The following is a 25,272-nucleotide window of genomic DNA, read 5'->3' as shown; positions in this document are numbered from 1 at the left end:
TAATTGTTACCAAAAAAAAAAAAATAGTGAATGCAAAAAACTAAAAGTTATATTTCATAAGCTAAAACAAAGGTTGGAAAAAAGTTATTTCACATTTCTATGCCTTAATCCCCAACAGGACCTAAACCCTAAATGCACTGTTCATGGTAGACGCCTAAATGCTTGCTGAATAAATAATGAATAAATGAAGTAAATGAACAAATTATCTTACAGTAATATCTGTATTTCAAAAAACAAGAAATATGCAAGGAGGAAGTTATTATTTAAGCTAGTTACACACTATTACCCTCACCTATATCTCATAATTCAAGGGAAAGCAACATTTTGTCCCAAATGAAAGCACACTATTACAGCCATGCAACCAATCCCAAACTACAAATCAGAAGACTTCAGTGACATCTGAAAGGAAAATGAAACACAGAAAATATCTTTAAGGAAAAAAAAAAAAGTCATGTAGACCAAACTGTTTTTTAAATTTATGGACCTCAGGTATGCAAAACTAGATTATTCATAATCTCTGGTTTCTGAAACGTTCTTAGCGCTGGTTCAAAGTCAATTTTAGAATTCATTCTATGACAGAAAGAGAAAAAAGGGATGCAGACAGTGAAATGGAAACGGGGTGGGGGGGGCTGACATGTCTTTTTACAATCAGAGAATGTGCCTTGAAGTTAACACCAAGAACATTTACAATTGTGTACTTGAATGCGGTGACAGGCGTTATACCCAACAACTCCCAAGAGGCAGTAGGTATCGCTGTCACAAAGACTCTGGAGCCAGAATGCCCAAGTCCAAAACCTAGCTCTGTCACCTAATATCTTTGTGACTCAGACAAGTTACTGAACCTCTTTTATGCCTCAGTTTCTCCATCTGTAAAACAACAGTACCTATCTCATTGAGTTGTATGAGCATTAAACGAGTTAATATATGCATGGCTGTAAAGTAACATCTGGCACATAGTATAAATACATCATTAAGTTAAATAAATAAACTCACCATAAACTACGACAACCTAAAGTTAGTACAGCAAATCTCCCTTATAACATGGATAAAACTTTTAAATCACAGTATCTCCAGATTCTCCATCAAGTGAAAACACACTTAAGTTCAAGTGTCTTCACAAAAACTCTTAAAAATATTTCTGTACAGCTATCTCACCAAAAACAGCAAAACAAAAACCACTCAGTGGCTGAAAAGTTAACGTACAGTTCCTTCCAAAGGTTAATATCACAATAAATTAAAAGTTAGAACCGTACAGAAAAAAGTAAAGAAGAACGTACTCAGGCCACTCCATAGTCCCTGAACTTCATCTCTCACCCACAGCTGAGCAGACCAGTAGGTACACATGCACTCCAGAGCAGGTAAGGCCACCGCAGCTCCAAGCAGAGCGCCTGGCCCACAGTAAGTGCTCAGTAACTATTTGCTGAATTAATTAATGCCCTAAAAGTGAAACTACCTGTAGCCTACACTTTCTTTTCTCCACCCCTGTCAAATATAATCTGGATAATTTTTTTTAAGAGTATCTAGGTTTTCATAACAGCAAACCAATCAATTCCAAATGGGAAATGATTGGACAGTTTTTTTTTTTTTTTTAAAAAGAGTAAAGTAATTAAATACAACAAAAGGAACAAATATAATCTGTTCATAGGAGGAATAATTCCTTGCCCTAGAGTTTACTGTATTATGATTTTTAATGTGAGCTTTTCATATCTTTGGGGAAAGTCATGCACTTAACCACTGAAAATAAGACTCGATTCAAATATATATAACATCTCATCAACTCTAATTTTATAGATACTATCATAAGTTTGTTTCCCAATCAGACCAGTACAAATACACAAAAGTCTACTCAAAGAAACACAATTTTTCCAAGTTTAGTTACTTTGGTTAACAATACTGTATATTAAAGTTATATAAACCAAAGAGATGTTTCTAACCAGAGCAAACCAGCAGATCTCTACTGGATTAAACATTTTTTTAATGCAAAGGTCTCAGGCTCAGCTGCAAAATAAGGATTGCTGGATTAGATGGTTCTTAAAAGTCTCTTTCAAAAGTAAAATCCTAGCAGGACCTCCCCGGACACAGGTTCGAGCCCTGGTCCAGGAAGATGCCACATGCCGCGGAGCAACTAAGCCCGTGTGCCACAACTGCTGAGCCTGCGCTCTAGAGCCTGCGAGCCACAACTACTGAGCCGGTGAGCCACAACTACTGAAGCCCGCGTGCCTGGAGCCCGTGCTCCTCAACAAGAGAAGCCACTGCAGTGAGAAGCCCGCGCACCTCAACCAAGAGTAGCCCCCGCTCGCCACAACTAGAGAAAGCCCGCGTGCAGCAACGAAGAGCCAACGCAGACAAAAATAAATAAAATTAAAAAAAAAAAAAAGTAAAATCCTAGGGTGACAAGACTCAGTTTAGTCCTACACTGTACTATATTGACTACCTTTAAAAAATATGCACTACTGACATTTTATGTATGGCTAATATTTTTAAAAATTAAAATATCTAATTCAAGCAAGGGAAATTATAATAAACACAAGCACCCAGGTGTTCTAACAAAAATTTATAATACCTAATTCACAGATATGACACTGAATTCATTCTAAACTTCAAATTATTTCCCGTTTCCATGCACTAAACCTGTAGACACCTGATAACAGTTGTTGAAATCGTTATATTTCATTTCAGCCATGTAATCAAAAAACAGTTCTTACAGATGAGTCCTTACAGCACTGAACTGCAGAATGAAGTATTTCAGTTACTTGTCCACCTTGAATTTTCAATACTACACCCTTAATAAATGCTCCAATGGTACAGAACCATGTTATGAATGGGATTGCCTATTAATTCATGACTCCATCAGAATCATTTTAAGGGTAGTAACAGTAAGATAATGCTTCCATTTCAAAGTTCACAGGGAAAATTGAACCCTAAAATAGATCTCTAAAACCTTCATCCAAAAAAAAAAACAAAAAGACAAAAACCTGTTCATTTTCAGTTGCTATTTAAACGAAAATCTACTGGTGGGTTACTAACTGCAATGAATTTAGATCAAATCTCACATATTTTAAAATACATTCAATGCTAACTTTAGAATCTTATCACCCTAGAAGTAGCCTCCATGATCTTAAGCAAAATGAAGATGATGTTACTGGTGTACACTAAGGTGTGCAAAAATTAAAGTACAGCCACTCCCCACAGAACCACAATTCAGAACACCTGAAATAAATCCACAGCTAAGACACCAGGTCAACGTACAAAGGAGCTACTAACAAAACTCTCCTCATCCTCGAATATCTATTTAAGGGCCGAGACTGACTGTTAAGAAGACATACTTTCAACAGTACAAAATAACGGCATAAAACACACAGCACAGTAAGGTATACCATTTGTGTATCAAGACTCCGGACTCCCCAGAACTTTAGGAACACAGGCTACTGTATTCCTGACGCATGCAGTTACACCTGTCGTACATAGTAATGTTTAGGACTTCATCATATGCAAAAAATAATGCATGACCAAAAGTTAGACTACAAAGAGCAGAAATAATAACTGCTAAATCTGCTTAGCCACTACTATGGTCAGGATAATCAGTCTCATTCCTGTCTAGTAATCGGCAACAAAACGGAAAAAAGAAAGAAGATAGGTTCTTAGAGTCTCCAGCATTTGGCTGCTCATCAACTTCAGCAGTAAAGTATTATAAGAACTTTTATGTGACAGGTGTAAAGTTGTGTGCTACTTTTTAATTCTAATCTAGATATGTTCTTTTAGGCAAAGCAATACTCTACACTTTGAATCTTAGGCATCAAATATGTCAACGTATCAGAACAATTAGCATATACTGAGTTCTCACACCTAGAATTCACCAATAAAAAACAGGAGGTGATTATTCCACAAAAGGCCCCAAACACCAACGGTAACTTCTATTGAACTTCCTAGACATGTGGCTTTGTAGCATGCTGTATCATCAGCTCTGCGAACACTGATGCATAGGCCATTCTTACCTTATCCTTTTCATGTGGAAGGAGTGACACTGGAGGTAAAGAAGAAAGAGACTCACAACTCTCTTTCCCATCCACATTGGTTGCCTTAGTGTTGAGCCGATAAAGAGGTCCATCTTTAAGGAGTCTGCCATGGCCAACGGCGCGTTTAATAGCCAATCGTAACTGCTGGTGAAAGCCAGAGGCAGCACCGCCTCCAAACAATGCAGACACATCCTTCTGACCTTTCAAAAAACGTTCAATGCTTTTCAAAGTTGAGCCACCGGACTCTGCCAAGCCCTCGACTGCCCGCTTGATCAGTTTATTCCAGTCTACATTTTGTTTATTATCCACTTTTCCATGGTTTCGAGGTTTAGGAAGTGCTATTCGCCCAGGATTATCAGGATCTTTATAGGAATTGAGTCCTTTATTTGAGACTTTCAAAATTGTTCCATCTTTGACACTCAACTCCAATTGTTCTAAAACAGTTTTACGATCCAAGCCATGGGATGAAGACACTGCATTGCATATCCTTTCTTCTGAAGGACGCTGTTTTTGCTTCTTCACTTTTTTGATGGCCTCCAAAATCCACTCCGTATACAGCGGGTTTGCGAGTTTTACCATGGTGAAGGATTCTTTACATCCATAGAGTCGTTATCCCTTATCCTGATGCTGAGTAAGTTTTACACCATGGAAAACAACATTCCCGGAGGCTGGGAACCAGTTAACCATAGCATACACGTTTTCTGGCCTGAGTCCTTCCTCCTTTCACAAAACAGAGTGCCTCCCCACTTTTACTTTAGAAACCAAAACAACCTGTTATCTGAAATATCTTCAAACTTCTCAACAAACTTCTCAATAGCACCACACATGGGTCTGTTCATAAAGTTGTAAGAACTCAAGAACATCTCATTCCCAGCAGAAAAATGTGCATCTTATGCCTGGAAAACAATTAAAACAAGGTCAGTTTCCTATCAAGGCCCATTTTATAAATACACTGGAACTGAAACATCCTAGTCTTTAAAGCACTCAAACAGTGTTCACTGAGCACCTGTAGAAGTTTGATCATGTTTCTATCAACATTCCAAAACGATCATGTATGTAAACCACGGGGATAATGAAGAAAAGGAAAAAAAGATAAAAAATTAGGATACAATGAGGAAACAAGACGAGATGCACTGTGAATGCCCTTAGGCTACAACTAACCAGAGAGGTGCTGGCTATTCTGCCCTCCACAATCTCTGCTCACCAGTCTATGAATTGAAACTCTTCCTTGAAATCTTTCTCCAAGAAACTATTCAGCACTTCAACAAGTATCTAGATTAGCAGAAAGGATCCTGCAATGAAAGTAAGAGTGAAACTCTCATCTTTCAAAATTCCAGACATTCAGACTGGATGAAAACAATAAGATGGACAGAAAACCATTGAGAAATTTTTAACTATTGCATATAGTAAAAGAAACAAATACAATTTCCACAAACCAAGTTCACATTTTAAGTACGATATTACTTTCAACATTCCAAGTGGAAACAAAATTAACAATGAAAATAGTCAAGTGCGAAAAGTGTTCAAAGAATTTTTTAAAACTCCAATTTCATTCAAATTTTAGGAACCACATGCTGATAAGCTTCTCCTAGTAACATTCAATATACTGGAGAGAGTCCAACAACTGTCAAAATGTTCATAACCAATCTACAGACAGAGCAACTAGAAATGAATGGCCCAGAATCACTGGGTTCAAATGTACACGCTACATATCAAATGTACAGCACAGGGAAAAAATGTATTGCCTGTTTGTAGTCTAAAGAGAAGACGACCTTGTAAAGATTCAAGATTGCTGTCCTGAAATGAACATTAATGAATAAGACACCAACATATACGTATACACACACACATCTATGTATGTACACACACACATACGCTGCCTCTCCAGGATCAAAGTCAGTATTCTTTCAGACAAAAGAATCTGGCAGATACAAATCTTTTTGAAAATCACCAAAATAATGAATTCCGAATCTAATAACTTCTTTGCTTCCAAAAATAAATTTACCTTTACCTAAATGTTTTTTAGAACTCCTCGTACTCTGAGGAGCACTTACAACATAAACATGCTAGAAAAATGGCTCCCACAGTAATCGTTCTTCCCAGTGCCTCTAAAATCAAAAGAAAAACTAACAGATACGAAGAAACTGATAGTACTACTAACTCTGATAAGAAAGAAAAGGCTGAAGGAAACACGCAAACCTGAGCCAAGACTTCTTTTTAAATTAGCTGACTGAAAAGCAGCCCCCCGAGAGAAGAACTCAGCTTCACCGTGGTGAGAGTCTCGAGAGGACAGAAATCATGGTATTATTACTCGGAGTGAGTGCATTACGGAGGCATTAACGCTACAATGAAATGAGAGGCTTCAGCCCGAGTTGCAGACGCTGGGCCCGTCCTGGCTGCTTAACCTCGCAGGTGAGAGAACGAAGGACAGTCACCCGCGGTCTCTCGGGCCGGGCTGCGCACGGGTCTCCAGGTCTTCAGCAAGCGAAGCGCCTGCAGACCTGAGCTTTAACTCCGGGAAAGTACCCCGGCGGCCGGAGAGAAAGTGCAGCTCGCCTCTGGCAGTCCTTCTCCGGCCTCCATCCCCCCACCCCCACCCCGCGAACGCCTCTTCGCGCTCTATTTTTAAAGGGCGAGAAACTTCAGAAACTTGCAACGGCACCAGCCCGCGGCTTGCCGACGGGGAGTCGGCGGCTCCCACCGGACGGGAACGGAACCCGAGGACGAAGTTAACAATGAAATCACGTGAAAGAGTTGAGAGCCGCACATCTGCGCTCCCAGCTTCGCCGAAGCCGCGGCCGCCCGGAGGTCGGTCCCGTGCGGCGGGGCGCGGGCGGGCCTGGCGGCTCCGCGCTGACAGGCGCCCGCCGCCCCCGGCGCCGGGGCTGACAGCCCGGCGCACACGCCGCCGCACGTGCGCCCTCCGCACCACAACACGGCCGCCTGTCACCCCTCGCCGCGCGGCCGCAGGAGCCGAGCGCGAGCGCCGGGAGCGCGGGCGCAGGGGCCGGGCGGGCCGGGCGGCGGGCGCAGGAGCCGGCCCGGTGGGCGCGCCCCGAGGGAGAGACGGCCGCCCGCACGGCCCGCCCGCGGCTTCGCGGCCTGGGCCACCGCCGCCGCCCCCTCCCGGCTGCCCGCTCCCCGGCTCCCCGGCCGGGCCCGGCCCGGGGCGGCGGCGGCGCGCGGGCCGCGGGGCGGGGGAGCCGGGAGCCGGGCGCCGGGCGGGCGCGAGGGGGCGGCCGCGGCGCCCCAGCCCGAGGCCTGGCGCAGAGCAGCGGGAGGCGGCGCAGGCCGCGCCGGGGCCTGCAGCGGCCACCGGCCCCGCGAGGCAGCGGGGCGGGTCCCGGAGCGGCTCGGCCTCGGGCTTGACGGCCGGGGCGGCCGGGGGCGGCCCCTCGACTACTTACCGGGGGGGAAGAGCGCCGGGTAAGCGGGGCCCCAGGCCGGACCGCGGAGATGCCCCAAACTGACACGGCCGCCATCTTGGAGACAGTGAGCTACGGCCGGGGGGAGGGGAGGCGAGGCGGCGGAACAGCCGCGGGGGGAGGGGAAGCGTCGCGAGGGAACGGCTGCCTGGGGGAGGGCGCGGGAACAGCCCGAGAGCGAGGCGAGGGGGAGGGGGAGGAAGGGGCAGCGCGGGAGGGGGACGGCCGAGGAGCGGGAAGAGCTGGGCCGAGAGCCGGGAAAGGCCGGAGGGCGGGGCGGGGCAGGAGGGAAGAGCCGGCCGGGCGGATCACGTGGGGCCGGTACAAAAGGCCAAAGCCAAAGCGGGAGGAGGACTGGAAGAGGCCGGCGGCCGGGGGCGCCTGCTCGCCCCTCTAGCGCGGTTGGGCCGGGCGGATAGCCGGGGCCGGAGGAGCTGCTGCGTCCCCATTGCACAGCTGGGGAAGCGGAGGGCCGCGCCAGGGTGGGGAGGCATCGGTGCGGCGCGGAAATCCGGTAGGATCTGAACTCTGATGGCGCCTGTGTTTACCGTCACCGAGCCTCCCTCCGCACCGCGGTGCCCGCGCCCCGCTCCCACGGCGACTCCCCGAACCGGGTCGGGAGCTGGGGAGGAGGCCGCCTCGCTTCATCATTCCCTGTCTGCGCGCGTCTTCTCCCCACACATCCACCCCTTTGCGGGAAAATCAGTAGGTGCGAGGAGGAGGGGAAGGGTAGAAAGTTGGACGCCGTGTCGAGCCCTTTCACCACAATGACCTCATCCTCCCTACCCCGGGAGACTTGTTGGACCTCGCCAGAGCCATCTTTGTAGGGACCAGCGAAGGCTTGGTGGTGAGGTCCGCACAGGTCACACAGCTGTCTGGTGGCACACTTCTGAGTTTGGAGCCTCCATCTGTCTAATGCCGACGTCTGTCTTGTACCCGTACCCTACGCAGCACTGCTCTTGTCCGAATTTATGGCCGAGCTGCGGACTGGCACTTTTCATGGCCTGCCTGTCCTCTACTGGCTGCATGGATGTTTCTTTGTCTGGTCTCTCTTCCAGTTTAAACTCCTGAGGCAGAGACTGAGTCATACTTTTTATTACCCTGCATTCCCTGGAAGAGCAGTAAATGACAAATGAAAAGACATACTAAATAATTGATAATCTTGTGTGGAAGCGTTTTCCTGCCCCTGGACCTTTTTATCTGCTATACTGTTCTCCCCAACACCTCCTCGTTTTATCTCAGCTTTACCTTTTAAAGTGCACCCTCTCGCTCACTACCTTAACGTCTGCTTCCTTTTCTGAACTTTTGTAGTTTGACCACTTGCCCTGTTTTTCGTGTGGCACCGGTTGTGTGGCCTCATCTACGTTTTATGAATGCATTCCCAGGTATATTCTCTTCTAGGATGCCTCTTTGCATCTCTAGTGGCATAGAATTGTGCAAGCAGTACAGACTCCAAAAAATGCTGCTAGTGAATGAACATTATTTCAGTTACTAAGAGATTGAATTTCCACCCCCCAAATCAAGCCCTGCCTTGTTTATACCTCAACCTATACTTTCCTGTCTCTATAGCTTTTCTCCACTCTAATCCTTAGCCTTATTGTTCTATACCATAGACTGTCTAGACCATTCAATAATAACATAAAAACTTATATTTTCAACTCAGTATCCTACCACTGACAACTGCTAATGTCAGTGTGATGTGGTGAGATTTACTGAATCACCCTTCATCACCTACTGCCAAGCCCATCCCCAAATTAGGAGAGAAATTTGGGGATAGAAAATAATCTATTAGAATATTTTCCATCCTAGATGAATCAGACAGATGCAGTCTCAGGTAAAATGAGAGATATTTGTAATGAAAATACATCTGGGGGGAAGAAGTGGGGGAAATTCTCTTCGAAGAATAAAGCAATGTTTTTATTTCCCAAAGAGGACAGATAAAGTCATATTAATAGAAAGAAAATGAGTTCTTCATGTGAGACTAGTGTGTGGTCTTCAGAAGAAAAATAATACAGAGATGAGTTGTGTTTGCTTTTGGTTAATTTAGAAGGAAACTAGCCACAGGCATTCCTGTGAAAAGACCAAACTGGAGTTTAAGCACACAGTAGCAAGAATTTAAAACAATTTGCAACAACAAAGCACAGTTTAGCTTTTCAAACAGCTTCTACAGAGACTCTTTGCTTTACATTTGCATAACTTAATGGCACATTCAGGCTGTCAAAATAAAAGGTTTGCAGCAAAGACATATTAAGGTCTTCATCTTTTGCATGTTAAAAAACAAAATCCACAGGACTGAGAGGACAGCTTCTCTTTGGTTCAAGTTTACTCAGAATTCAACCATGCAGGGCTGGCAGCTAAAAGTTCTTCCCCCTTCCACATTTCGCTCTAGGAATCCCTGCCCTTTCAGTAGTATCTGTTATAAACTACAGTTTATGCAGAGTCCAGCTAAGCCTAAAATTGGAAGGCTGCTCTATCCTTGTTTCAACAGGAGTTTTTAGTCCATTTACATTTGATATAATTACTGCCGTATTTGGATTTATACCTGCCATCTTATTATTCATTTCCTTTGCCCATTTACTTTATATCCCTTATTCTCTTATTTCTTGCCTTTTGAATTAATTTAAATATTTAAGTATACCATTAACCTCCTCTATCAGTTTATTAATTATACATTTCTAAAGAAGTCTTAGAGATTACCGCATTCCTGGTTGACTTATTACACTCTAATATAAATGATTACTTTTACCACTTTCCCCCAGATGCTAAGAGCTTAGAATAATATTGTGCCTCCACTTAGCCCTTCCCCTTTTGTGTTTATTATTGTCATGGATTTTAATTGTGCATATATTTTAAACCACACAAGGTTCTATAATCATCGTACAGTCAATACTCATTATATTCGCCTACATATTTACCCTTTATATTGCTTCTTGTTCCAATATACATTTATGTGCTTATGACTGGAATTATTTTCCCTCTGTTTGAATAATTCCTCTGTTCAGAGCATGTCTGCTGGAGACAATTTCTCTCCATCTCTGTTTGCCTCAAAACTTCATTTTATCCTTCATATTTTTGCTGGGTATAGCAGTCTCGTTTAGCAAGTTTTTTTCAGCACTTTGAAGATGTCCTCTGGTTTCCATCATTCCTTTGTTACTCCTTTGGAAGGTAATGTGATTTTTCCTCTGGTTTCTTTTAGTTTTTTTGTTTTTTGTTTAGTTTTCAACCATTTTCCTGTGATGTGTCTAAATACAGTTTTCTTTATACTCATCCCGCTTGGGTCATGGGATGAGTGCCACTCATATAGTCCCTTGAATTGGTAGCTTGATATCTTTTCTCTGTTTCAGAAAAATCTTGGTCACTATCTCTTCTTATCTCTCTTTTCGTTTTAGGATTTCACCTACACCTATGTCATAATTTTTCATTGTTTACCATCTGCCTCTTTGTGCATGAGTCTGTACATTTTGTATGCACAATTTAAATCTTATCTTAAATCTATTTATTGAGTTCTTAATATTGATCATTGTATTTTCAAGTTCTAAGATGTTCATGTGATTTTTAAAAAATAAAATTTAATTCATTTGGAGAAATTTTCCATCTTTTTATTTTTCTCCACTTTTGCCAATACTTTCTTGAACATCAGTCCCAGCTATTTTAAATCTCTTTCTGATCATTACAATATCTAGATCTTCTGTGGGTCTATTTCTATTACATTTTCTTTCTGTTGGTTTTTGGTCTCTTTTTTTTTTTTTTTTTTAAACTAGCTCTTGGCCTGCCTGGTAATTTTTAATAGAATGCCACACATTAAAACTATAGAGGCTCTGGATAATATTATCCAGATAATATTATCTCCTTTGCAGAGCCCTTCGGAGGACTAAGCACCTTAATAGATCAGAGACTGAATTAACTTATTGTTTTCACTGGATCATTGGTCTGCTGTAAGTACCCCCACCATACTCAGAACCAGGAAAAGTTTTAAAAATGAAAAGGTCTGTCCTTCCTTCTGATTAGAAGAATGTCTGAACAAGGCTTTGCCTGATGTATCAAGATATAGTTTCCAGGGGCTTCCCTGGTGGCGCAGTGGTTGAGAATCTGCCTGCCGATGCAGGGGACACGGGTTCGAGCCCTGGTCTGGGAAGATCCCACATGCCACGGAGCAACTAGGCCCGTGAGCCACAACTACTGAGCCTGCATGTCTGGAGCCTGTGCTCCACAACAAGAGAGGCCACGATAGTGAGAGGCCTGTGCACCGCGATGAAGAGTGGCCCCCGCTTGCCGCAACTAGAGAAAGCCCTCGCACAGAAACAAAGACCCAACACAGCCAAAAATAAATAAATAAATAAATAAATAAATAAATAAAAATTAAAAAAAAAAAAAAGATATAGTTTCCAACACTTCCTGTGTATCAGAATCACCTGAGTACTTTTTAATAAGTGAAGATTCCAGGATTCCAGGCCAAACCTACTGAATCTGAGTTTCTGAGAGTGAGATGAATTTGACTGTGTTTTAAAAAGCTCTCCAAGTAAGAACTTCTGCTCTAACCATGGTTGAGTAATGGGGACTGGATTTATCCTCCCCTCTTAAATGACTAGAAAACCTGAAAAAAGCTATATGAAACAACAGTTTTTAGACATTGGACAATAGACAGTGTAGGGCAGTGATGACTGAAACAAGAGAAGTACACAGGTCGAACCATCTAATTGCCCCAGCTTACTGCATTGAGACAGTGTCCAGGCCTCAGCCCAGAGCCCAGCAATATGCTGAGTTGAGGATACAAAGATCACAACTGAGGGAGAACAAGGTAGCTAACATTTGCAGGACAGAGAACCAGAAAGGGGGAGGATGCATATATATGTGTAGAACCCCAGGTATCTGCAGGGTCTGGGGATGGGTATTAATTTGCACATGTTTGAGAACAAACTAATTGGGGAAAGAACCACCAAAAAATGACAGGTAGAACAATTCCCAGAGCTCCCATGTGGGTGGAAATAGTGCCTGTTTCGAGAAGCCAGAATGGAAAGAGCTTTCAACACTGTTGGCCTTGGGTAGAGTCCTCAGGAGGGTATCATCTTAGTACTGAGGATGAATTTACCCTATATTGGGGGTTAGCAGAGAGATTTGAAGAATAACGGCTGGGATATTCCCAAATTGAATAAAAACTGTAAATCCACAAATTCAAGGGAGTTTAATGAACACCAAGCAGAATAAACAAAATTATAACCTCACCAAGGCACATTATAGTAAAGTTACTGAAAATCAATGATAAAGAGAAAAATCTTAACATTTGCCAGATTAGAAAAGACACATAACATATACCGCAACAAAGGTAAGAATTACATTAGACTTATCTTTAGAAACTATACAACCAAGAAGAAAATGAGGAAAAATAACTTTAGATTATTGAAAGATTAAAAACTCCATCTGAAATTCCTTAGTCAGCAAAAAACAAAAAAAATGTCTTTTAGAAAAGAGGGCAAAATAACAAGTTTTTCAGACACACAAAGAAAAAGCTAAGACAGTTTATCCCTAGCTGACCTGAACTGCCAGAAATGTGGAAACCATTTCTTCAGAAAGAAGAGAAAAGTATATATCCTTTATTAGATGGAAATGTGGGTTTGTAGAAAGGTATTAAGAGTACTGGAAATGAGAAATGTGTGGATAAGTATAATTTTTTTAAATTAATCTCCTTTATAAGATGATTGATTTGAAGGCAAATTAAAGACAATGCACATGGAGTTTAAAACTTATGTAGAATGAAGTAGATGATGGGGCTGTCTAAGGAAATGGGAGTAGCTGTCACAGGGTTTTACACTGCACATACAGTGGTATAATATTTGCAGGTAGACTGGGGTAAGCTAAAGATGCATATTGTAAACTCTAGAGCAACCACTGAAAGGAACAATAATAATAAATCTGAGGTATAGCTAATAGGTCAATACTAGAAATAAAATGGAGTCACAAAATTACTCAATCCAGAAGACAGGAAAAGAAGAGAAAAAGGAGAAAAGAACAGATGAGACAAATAGAAAACTATAGCAAAATGATAGATTTAAACTCAACCATATTGGCAATTATATTAAATATATATGGTATAAACATCCGAATAAAAGGTACAGATTATCAGATTGAATAAAAGCATGAGCCAAATATGTAGTGTCTATAAGGAATAAATTTTAAATAAAAAGACAGATAAGTTACTATTAAAAGAATGAGAAAAGATACACCATGCAAACTCTAATCAAAAGAATGCTGGAATGGCTGTATTAATATAAAAAAAGGTAGATTTTAGATCAGGGAATATTACCGGGAATAAAAGTGGATATTTTAGAATGATAAAAGAGTCAATTCATCAAAAGGACTTAACAATCATAAATGTATATAGAACTAATAACAGACCTTCAAAATACTGAAGCAAAAACTGATAGAAATGAAGAGAAATAGACAAATCTACAATTACAGTTAAAACTTCAACACTCCTGTATCAATAATTGATGAAAAAATCAGTAGAAAGAAAATGAGTAATGATATAGAATATGTGAAGAACATTGTCCACTAATAGAGATTTATAAAACATTGTACCCAACAACAGAAGAATCCACATTTTCTGCTAGTGCACACAAAATATTCACCAAAATAGACTATATTCTGGATCATGAAACAAATTTTAATATATTCAAGAAGATTGAAATTATACACAGTGTGATCTCTGACAAAAATTAAATTAAGCTGATATTAATTACAGAAATGTATCTGGAAAATCAGTAAATGTTTGCAAAGCAAAGAGCACATGGATCAAAGAAGAAATTACAAGAGAACTTAGAAAGTGTTCTATTGAATGAAAATGAAACATATCAAAATATGTAGAGGCTAGCTAAATCAGTGCTTAGAGGGACATTTAGAGCACTAAACAGTTATATTAGAAGAGTGGGAACAAATCAATTAATGAAGCATCTACATTAAGAAATTAGAAAAAGAAAAGCAAACAAAAACCCCATAGTAAATAGAGGGAGGAAATAATAAAGAGTTGCAATCAATGAAATGAAAAGCAGGAAAGCAAAAGAGAAAAATCATGAAACTAAAAGATGGTTTGTTGAAAAGATTTAAAAAATCAATTAAATTCTAAGGAGACCGACCATGAAAACAAAAAGAGAAGACATGAATTAACAATATAAAGAATGAAAAGAGAGACATAACCTTAGATACTATACACATTAAAAGAATAAGGAATAATATGAACCACCTTATGCCAAAACATTTGACAACTTAGATTAAATGGGAAAATTCCTTGAATGACAATCTACTAAAGGATATACCAGAAGAAATAGATAATTTGAATAATCCTACATCTATTAAAGGGATGGAATTTGTAGTTTATAAACCTTCCACAAAGATACTTCAGGGATATATGGTCTCACTGGTAAGTTCTACCAAACATTTAATAAATAAATAAAACCAATTCTCCATAAATTCTTCCAGAAAATTGAAGGGGAGAGAATATTTCCCAACTTATTTTCTGAGGTCAGCATTACTCTGATTGCAACACCAGACAAAGGCATTACTAGAAAAGGAGTATCCTTCATGAATGTGGAAGCACAGATGCAAAATTCGTTCAAAACTTTTAGCAAATTTAATATGACTGTATATAAAACAGATAATATATCATGGCCAACTGGGTTTATCCAGGAATGCAAGGCTGGTTTAACATTTGAAAATCAGTTGAGGTAATTCACGATCCTAGGAGACTAAAAAACAAAAAATTATATGATCATCACAACAGATACAGAAAAAGCATTTGACAAAATCCAACATCTATTCCACACAAATATCTCTCAGCAAATTAGGGATAGAGGGAATCTTTTCTCACCCTGATGAAGCGTACTTTTAAAAATGTAAAACTAACGTGATATTTAATGATAAAAGACCAATACTTTCCTTTGGAGACATGATCAAGGCAAAGATGCCTGCTGTCACCACATCTATTCAACATTGTGCTCTAGATTCTAGCCAGATCAATAAGGCAGGAAAATTAAAGGGCATTTAGATTGGAAAGAAAGAAATTAAACTTTTATTCATAGATGACATGATTGTCTATCTAGAAAATCATACAGAATCTACAAACAACTGCTAAAATTAATGTTTTTCAAGGTTGCAGCACATAAGATCAACATACAAAAAGCAGGTGTTGATGATCTGATTTCAAAATGGGCAAAGGATTTGAAGTGACTTTTCTCCAAAGAGGATATACAAATGGTCAATAAGCGCATCAAAAGATGCTCAACATCACTAATCATTAGGGAAATGCAAAATCAAAACCACAATGAAATACCACCTCACACCCATTAGGGTGTCTACTATAAAAAATAACAAACAACAGAAAATAACAATGTTGATGAAGATGTGGAGAAATTGGAACACTTGCGTATTGTTCAAAATGTAAAATGTTGCAGCCACTGTGGAAAATAGCGTGGTTGTTCCTCCAGAAATTAGAAATAGAAATACCATGTGATCTAGCAATTCCACATCTGGGTGTATATCTAAAAGAATTCAAAGCAAGTTCTTGAAGAGATAGTTGCACATTCGTGTTCATAGCAGCATTATTCACAGTAACTAAGAGGTAGAAGCAACCCAAATGTCCATTGATGGATGAATGGATAAATGAAATATGGTCTATACATACAATGGAATATTATTCACCTTTGAAAAGGAAGGAAATTCTGACTTCTGCTACAGCATGGAAGAACCTTGAGAATATTATGTTAAGCAAAATAAGCCAGTCACAAAAAGACAAAAATTGTATGATACCACTTATAATGATGTCCTAGAGTAGTCAAGTTTATAGAGACATAAAGTAGAATGGTGGTTTCCAGGAGATAGCAGGAGGGGGAAATGGGAAGTTATTATTTAATAAGGAGAGTTTCAGTCTTGCTCTGGAGATGGATGGTAATGATGGTTGCACAATAGCATGATGGATGTACTTAACACCACTGAACTGTACATTTGAAAATGGTTAAGATGGGGAATTCCCTAGTGGTCCAGTGGTTAGGACTCCATGCTTCCATTGCTGGGGGCCCGGGTTCGATCCCTTGTCAGGGAACTAATATCCCACAAGCCATGCAGCATGGCCAAAGAAAAAAAAAAGGTTAGTTGGTGAATTTTATGTTATGTGTATTTTAACAGAGTTAAAAAAAATAAATTGTATTTCTATATACCAGCAACAAACAATTGGAGATGAAAATGTAAAAAAACAATATATTTTACAATGACATCAAAAATATGAAATATTTAGGGATTAATCTGACAAATAATGTGCAAGATATGTTTACTGAGTACAAAATATTGCTGAGAATGTTAAAGAAGGCCTAAGAAAATGGAAAGATAAAACTTCTTCTGGATTGGAAAACTCAATATTGTTAAGATGTCAATTATCACCACACTGATTTATAGATTCATTGCACTCGCAATCATAATCCCAGCAGGATTCATTTCTAGAAACTGACAAGCAGATCCTAAAATTCTTTTGGAAATACAAAAGATGTAGAAGTGCCATGCAACTTTGAAAATGAACAAAGTTGAAGGAGTTTTTACTGCCTGACTTTACGACTTTCTAAGTTTTCTCATTCAGGGCACATCAGTAGTAATAGCTGCCATACTATCACATAGGTCTGCTGTGAGAGTTTAAAGTTGCTATAGTTATAGCACTAAAATAGTCTGCATTATATAATAAGCACAATTTTTAGTATTGTTATTATTGTGGTAGCTTAATGTGCATTTCCCTGGTTACTAGTGAGATCGACCTTTTTTTATACATTTATTGGCCATTTCAGTTTTCTTTTCTGTGAAGTTCTTGTTCTAATCTTTTGCCTATTTTTCTATTGCATTGCTTGCATCTTTCTTAATTCTTTCTATTTTCCAGGTCCTGATACATGTCAGTTATATATGTTGTATATTATTTCCCTTAGTTTTTAGCTTGTCATTTCACTTTTCTTAGTGGTGTCTCTTGGTGAACAAAAGCTCCTATTATTAATTTACGTAAATGTGTCAATCCTTTCTTTTTATCATTTGTGTGGTGATAGTTTGTACCCTTGTCTTGCTTCTAATCTTGCAAAAGAAATGCTTTCAAATTGAGGGTGATATTTGCTATAGTTTTTGAGGATGCTCTTAATAAGAATGAGGAACTTACCTTCTATTTCCACATTGCTAAGAGTTTTTAACATTACCAAATGCTGAATTTTGTCAAATGCTTTTCCTGCAACTAATGACATGATTGTTAATTTTCTCCTTTAACCTCTGAAGGCAATGAGGGGCAATGATTATTTTTCTAATGTTAAATCCACTTTGCATCCTGGACAAATCCAACTTGGTCATGATATATTATATTTTAAAAATAGCAGGATTTACATGCATAGGTAAATTTTTTAGGATTTGTGTGATTATGTCCCGGAGTGAATCTGGTCTATAATTTTCCTGTCTTGAATTATTCTTTCTTATTTTGTTATCAAAGTTATGCTTGCCTCATGAAATGAGAAAGGAGAGTTCTTTCTTCTTCTATTCTCTAGATAGTTTTTTTAAGATCTTTATTTATTTATTTATTTATTTGGGCTGCTCCGGGTCTTAGTTATGGCACGCAGGGTCTTCGTTGTGGCATGCGGACTCTTAGTTGCCACATGCATGCAGGCTCTTGTTCCCTGACCAAGGATCGAACGCAGGCCCCCTGCATTGGGAGCACAGAGTCTTACCCACTGGTCCACCAGGGAAGTCCCTCCTGATAGTTTTATAAGGTAAAGTTATTTGTTCTTTAAATATTTGGAAAAATTCACCAGTAAAACCATCCAGACCTAGTGTTTTCCCTGTGGGAAAATGTTTGCATACTGATGCAATTTCTTATAATGGTTGTAAAATTATTATGGTTTCCCATCTTCTTTAATCAGTTTTGATAACATATTTTTCTAAGAATTTGTCTATTTCATTTTCATTTTCAGGAAGTTGTTTATACTATCCTTTAATATCCATGTAACTTCTGTAGTATCTGTAATTATGTTTTCTTTATTATTCTTACTATTGTTTATTTTTGCCTTCTCATCTTTTTTTCCTTGAACATTATTGGCAGAAAATGCTATAAACCTTTTCAAAGGAACAGCTTCTGGATTTGTTGATCTCTATTTCTGTTAATTTCCTTAATTTTCATCTTTATCAATATTTCTTTTCTTCTATTTTCTTTAGATTTATTCTTTTGTTTTTTATCTAACTTCTTGAGGGGATACTTAGCACATTTACCTTTTCTTCTTTTCTAATATAAGAATTTAACACTGTTAAACAATGGTATGTGGTATTTTTATCATTTTCAAGATCAAAATATTTTTCTGAGTTACATAATATTGTATTTGTTAATTTTCAAATATAGGGGACTTTTCTAGTTATCTTTTTATTGTTCATTCCTAACTTAATTAAGCTATGGTTAAATAACATAATTTGCATGATATTAATCCTTTGAAAATTTGTTGAGAATTGTTTTATGGCCTAGTGCATATGATCAATTTCATAAGTATTTCACTGCGCTTGGAAAAAAAAGTGATACTGGAAAACAACACTCTATATATGGCTATTGGATCAAGTTTCTTAACTGTGTTGTTTAAATCTTCTGTTACTGATGATGTCTTTCTCCTGCTTGATTTATCCATTATTAAGAGTAATGTAAAATTCTCTACAATGATGATGGATTTGTCTATTTTCCCTTGAAATTCTCTCCAAGTTTAAAAATACAAGTGTGTTTTGAGGCTATGTTATTAGGTTCACATACACTTATAATTGTGATATCATTCTTGGGAAGTGAACTTTTTTATTATTATACTGTGGTAAATAATCTCCAGTAGTACTTTTTGCCTTAAAGTTTATTTGGTCTGATGCTAGCTTTCATTTGGTTAGTATTTGCCTGATATATCTTTTTCTACTCTTTTCCTTCAACTCTCTGTATACTTATGTCTTAAAAATGTCTCTTGTAAGCCAACTAATATCTTGACTTCTAAAAACATAGTTTAGGGCTCTCCTGGTGGCACAGTGGTTAAGAATCCACCTGCCAGTGTAGGGGACACGGGTTCAAGCCCTGGTCCGGAAAGATCCCACATGCCGTGGGGCAACTAAGCTCGTGCGCCACAACTACTGAGCCTGCTCTCTAGAGCCCACGAGCCACAACTACCAAAGCCCACAAGCCACAACTACTGAAGGCCGCACACCTAGAGCCTGTGGTCCGCAACAAGAGAAGCCACTGCAATGAGAAGCCCGTGCACCGCAAGGAAGAGTAGCCCCTGCTCACCGCAACTAGAGAAAGCCCACACGCAGCAGCGAAGACCCAACACAGCCAAAAATAAAATAAAAATAAATAAAAAACAAATTTATAAAAACACAGTTTAATATTTTTTCTCTAACTAGAGCACTTAGTCTATTTATTTTTTATTTGTATTTACTTCTACTATTTTATTTTGTGGTTTTTAGTTATCCTATCTTTTCTATACTTATTTGCAGTTACTTTCTTGCCTTATTTTGAATTTTTTGAGATTTTTTAAAAATTTACTTAAGTGGATGATAAATATCCTTCTTTTAGTTGTAATGCCAGACATTTTAATACGTATACTTGTCAAAGTCTAAAGTTAATATTTTTATCGTCTTGTTGAATGGCACAAGAATCCTAGAACAGTTAAACTGTGATACTCCGTTTTAGTATACTTGGTATTTTTTTCATGTGTATTGTCTCTTTTTTTAAGTCCTCAAAATATTATTGTTTATATAGTTTTTTAAAAATATTTATTTATTTTAATTAATTAATTAATTTTTAAAAAATTTATTTCATTTATTTTATTTTTGGCTGCATTGGGTCTTCATTGCTGCGCGCCGGCTTTCTCTAGTTTCAGCGAGCAGGGTCTACTCTTTGTTGTGGTGTGCAGGCTTCTCATTGTGGTGGCTTCTCTTGTTGCAGAGCATGGGCTCTAGGCATGTGGGCTTCAGTAGTTGTGGCTCGTGGGCTCCAGAACACAGGATCAGTAGTTGTGGCTCACGGCCTTAGCTGCTCCACGGCATGTGGGATCTTCCTGGACCAGGGCTTGAACCCGTGTCCTCTGCATTGGCAGGCGGATTCTTAACCGCTGCACCACCAGGAAAGCCCTTATTTATTATTTATTTATTTATTTTTGGCTGTGCCAGGTCTTAGTTGCGGCACTCGGGATCTTCGTTGCAGCATGCAGACTTGGCTGCAGCATGCATGCGAGATCTAGTTCCCCGACCAGGGATCGAACCTGGGCCACCTGCATTGGGAGCGTGGAGGCTTACCCACTGGACCTCCAGGGAAGTCCCTATAGTTTATATAGTTGACATTTGTTTCGAATTACCAAATACTTACAGTTTCTCTGCTCATCACTCCTTGAATCTCAGACCTTCCATGCAGAATCATTTCACTCTGCTTGAAATATATTCTCTAAAATTATCTTTAGTGAAGATCTTTCAGACAAGGTATTATCCTTTTTTTTCTTCTTACTTTAAAATAATTTTCATACTTTTATTTTGAAATAATTCTCATTTACAGAAGAGTTGAAATGATAGTCCAGAAAGTTCCACCATAACCTTCACCCAGCTTTTGAGAAGAACATCACAGAGATGGTGTGCCTCTCCTGGCATCACATCAGAGGCTGCCTTATATCAATGTGATGCATTTCTGCTGATGTTACCCTTGATGGCTTAGTTCAGGGGTTTTCTTGTCTGTAAAGTTACAATTGTTCTGTTATCTACCCTGTTGTTAGAAGCCAGTCACTGCGATCCTGCCTGCATCGCGGGAAGGGAAGCTTCACCTCCTGGAGAAGGACTGAAGAACCACCAAGCATTCAAGCAATGACTTACCCTCCGAAGGAGGAAAGTGTGGTGGCAAGGGCACCCCTCCGAACTGTAAATTGTGCTGTAAATTGTACCTGTCACTTTCACACGGCAACCTTCCTTGGCTCCCGATCACCTATGGAAGAAAGGCCATGCTTCTCAGTGAGACCTGCAGAGTTCACCTGCTAAGCCCATTTTCTTGCCCTCCCCATCCTCTGCCTTCCTGAATTACTTGTAACACATCAGATATGCTGTGTTTTCTCCTATCTACATGAGTCCACATATGCAGTTCCATTCTGACTGGAAAGTTCTTTTCTTGTTTGTCTCTCTGAGGCTGTAGGCAATTACATTGTTGATCCCCCCTGTTGCTAACAGGCCATTCTACCATTCTATGTGGGCAGCTAGCTGTCTGCTGTTGGGTGATTGAATACATGGTAAGATCAGCGAGTCCTGAGAAGGTAAACGCATTACCTTTCTTCTTTCAGTGTGGATTGATTTTCTAGGTTAGAAGTAATATTATTTGGGAGTATATGACAGTATAGTGTACTGTAAGTCCCCAGATGATGGTGCTAGAAGGACAACAAAGAAAACAAATCCAAATTCATAATAAGTATACATCCTTGTGGGCTTCCCTGGTGGTGCAGTGGTTGAGAATCCGCCTGCCAATGCAGGGGACACGGGTTCGAGCCCTGGTCTGGGAGGATCCCACATGCCGCGGAGCTACTGAGCCTGCGCGTCTGGAGCCTGTGCTCGGCAACAAGAGAGGCCGCGATAGTGAGCGGCCCGCGCACCGCAATGAAGAGTGGCCCCGGCTCGCCGCAACTAGAGAAAGCCCTCGCACAGAAACAAAGACCCAACACAGCCAAAAATAAATAAATAAATAAATTAATTAATTAAAAAAAAAAAAGTATACATCCTTGTGAGGGTGGATTCCTGCCCACTTTGTAACTGAGGAGGTCCCGTGGTACGTAATCGACCTACTACCATGTGACATCTGTTTCCCCTGGGAGGTGGTACCATATTAGGGGCACAGGATTGTTGCTGCTGGCATGTCGGGCACTCAACACTGGCAGTTAGCCTATGATACACAAGGCTGGCTCTGGTGAGGGCAAGTCCAGATTGATGAGGTTTTGCACAGCTTCTGTCTTGACACTATTACCACTTTATTCACGAGCAAGCACTGAAATGGTCAGACAAGGAGCTTGACCGGCATCTGCAAAATGAGTTGTCTTGCCAAACTGATTATCACGAGCCTTCTCCGCAGTGGAGGACTCTTGGTGAACATTTACCTGTGCACAAATTAGTTGCACACTCTTGGCCCAAAGCTCCTTGCCAGCAATCTCCCCACCGTGGTCATTCCAAGTCACTGATCATCCAGTCAAGACATTAGCCTTTGCCCAGGAATCGATGTAGTTTCTTAGTTCAGGCTAATCTCTTCTTCTGGATGAAGAGGACAAGGAGATGTGTTACTTAATGTTCATCCCACCGGGAGGATTTTTCTGCTTCCCTGTCCTTCAGGACAACTTCTGAGAGGGGCTACATCACAAGCAGCATCTCTAAATCAGGCTCAAAATAGTTTCTCCTCAGTCAATGACACAATAGTGTCCACAGTCATGCAGGGGCCAGGGTGTAGCATGAGCAAACACACAGCAAATATGATCCATCTGCTTTTTAAAAAAAAAATAATTAATTAATTAATTTGGCTGCGCCAGGTCTTAGTTGCGGCATGCAGGATCTTCATTGTGGCGTGCAGGATCTTTAGTTGCGGCCTGCAGGATCTTTAGTTGCGGCATGTGGGATCTAGTCCCCAGACCAGGGATCAAACCCAGGCCCCCTGCATTGGGAACGTGGAGTCTTAACCACTGGACCACCAGGGAAGTCCCAATCCCTCTGCTCTTGAAACAGTTATCTTTCAGGACCTGTTCAGTCATAGTCCTTATTGTACATATTTATTCCTTTTTTTGAAGTAGCACCTCTGGGCAGGAGTAGTATAACAGCTAATTGGACCAGCTAACGCCTGGCCCACGTAAGGCAGCACAGGTTACATGGTGTCTAACAGCCCAGTTGCAAGTCAAAAGCTGTTTCTTTTTCTTTCTTATTAAAAAAAAATCTTAAAAAATTTTATGATAATAATGATAAAATATAAAATGCAAGAGCTCTTTTTTTTTTTTTTTTAAATTTATTTATTTATTTTTGGCTGTGTTGGGTCTTCATTTCTGTGCTAGGGCTTTCTCTAGTTGTGGCAAGCGGGGGCCACTCTTCATCGCAGTGCGTGGGGCTCTCACCATCGCGGCCCCTCTTGTTGCAGAGCACAGGCTCCAGACGCGCAGGCTCAGCAGTTGTGGTGCACGGGCTTACTTGCTCCGTGGCATGTGGGATCTTCCCAGACCAGGGCTTGAACCCGTGTCCCCTGCATTGGCAGGCAGATTCTCAACCACTGTGCCACCAGGGAAGCCCCAAGAGCTCTTTCTTAAACAAACAAAGAAACAAACAAAACACCTCGCCTCCTCTAAGAACCTGAGACATTTCCTGTGAGCTTGCACATCACTTGTTACTGGGGCTCTACAACCTCCTGATCTGCCCCAGACACACTGATGGAAAAAGGCTGAGGGAGGGGGAAATCCCCAGCCACACATATCTGGTCCTCATCCAGGTGTAGTCAGAGACCTCCCTGCAGGCTGGGATGATTCTAGCATTCAAGGTCCTTCATGATCTGGCATTGTCTATTTCTAGAAATTCATCTCCTGAACTCTGTTACATTCATCCTTCCTCCAACTTTTGAACATTTAAAAATGGATCTTAGGGACTTCCCTGGCGGTCCAGTGGTTAAGACTCTGCGCTTCCACTGCAGGAGGCATGGGTTTGATCCTCGGTCAGGGAACTAAGATCCCGCATGCCACGTGCGTTGTGGCCAAAAATTTTTTTAAAATAAAATACAATAAACGTGGATTTTAGAAGGACCATTGCAATTCCTTCAGGATAAAACTGTTTTAAATTAGTCTGCCAGTGTCTATAAATCCTTGATTAAGGAAAAGGAAGTTCTGACCAAAATGCCAGTGATTTTGCTTACTGTCTTTTGAAAGAAATTTTTGTTTTGAAACATAGCAAACATGAAGCTATAATACACAGATAAATAATATAAAACACATGTACCATTTACAGAATAATGATATGGTGAACATCTACATACACATCTCTCCCTCTGTCTCTCTTTCTCACTCACAGACCTAAACACACTCAGGGTAATAAATAGAATATTTACTGGTACCTTTAATATTTTTCCTCCATTTCCCCCTCCCCAACTTCCAAGTAACCACTATTCTGTGTTAATAATTTCCTTGCTTTTTTTTTTTTTTTTACAGTTTTCCACCTATGTTTGTATTCCTAGACAAACAATACATTGTTTTGAAAACCTGAGTATCAGATAGAAACCTAGTTGTGCAAAGGAAGGGCCACTGTGACCTGGGAGTCAGTGGGTAAGGTACGGTCATGGGTGAGTGAGGCTGAGAATCACAGGGCGCACCATGGTCAGGACAGCAGGTGGGGTTGGAGTATGCATAGACCAGGTATTGGAGGCACAGCGGAAATCTGTCAGAGAGAGTGGGTTGCCCTGTATTTTCAGCTTCTATGTTTGTGACCCACCTCTAGTGCTCATGAATAAATGAAAACGACCACTTATGTGGAGTGAACTAACTGGGCATAAAGAGAAGAGCGGAAATTCATAACCATATGGTTAAGCTAAGTCAAGGTTACATAAGAATCAGTGCCAGGTTCACTCTGTCCTCAAAAAGATGGTACAATGGCAATAGAGATCTTGGAAATTATAATCTTCAATATACTGGTCTTTTGAGTACATTGGATAGGTGGCCCTCACATCCAGGGTGTAGCTGTGATCCTAGTACTTCTTTCATAGTACTTCATGGGATTCCCTTTACCCCTCTCCCATGTGGAATCTTCTTTTTCCTCATATCTTATCT

General features: G+C 40.4%; 1 protein-coding gene and 1 long non-coding RNA gene across 2 annotated transcripts in view; one reads left to right on the top strand and one right to left on the bottom strand.

The window, feature by feature from the left end:
- KAT6A (lysine acetyltransferase 6A) overlaps positions 1 to 7,547 on the bottom strand; it is a 108,759-nt gene extending 101,212 nt beyond the window's left edge. The window contains exons 1-2 of the mRNA XM_082444303.1: positions 7,424 to 7,547; positions 3,996 to 4,912 (exon numbers count right to left, since the gene is read on the bottom strand). Coding sequence (XP_082300429.1) covers positions 3,996 to 4,595 — 600 coding nt within the window. The 5' untranslated portion in view covers positions 4,596 to 4,912; positions 7,424 to 7,547. The remainder of the gene's footprint in view (positions 1 to 3,995; positions 4,913 to 7,423) is intronic.
- Positions 7,438 to 25,272, top strand: part of LOC309651542 — a 32,577-nt gene continuing 14,742 nt past the window's right edge. The window contains exon 1 of the long non-coding RNA XR_014258221.1: positions 7,438 to 7,508. This is a non-coding gene — a long non-coding RNA (uncharacterized lncRNA). The remainder of the gene's footprint in view (positions 7,509 to 25,272) is intronic.

This window comes from Balaenoptera physalus (genome assembly GCF_965194825.1).
Source record: "Balaenoptera physalus genome assembly, chromosome: 21".
Lineage (NCBI taxonomy): Eukaryota > Metazoa > Chordata > Mammalia > Artiodactyla > Balaenopteridae > Balaenoptera > Balaenoptera physalus.
This window is presented reverse-complemented; position numbering and strand designations above follow the sequence as displayed.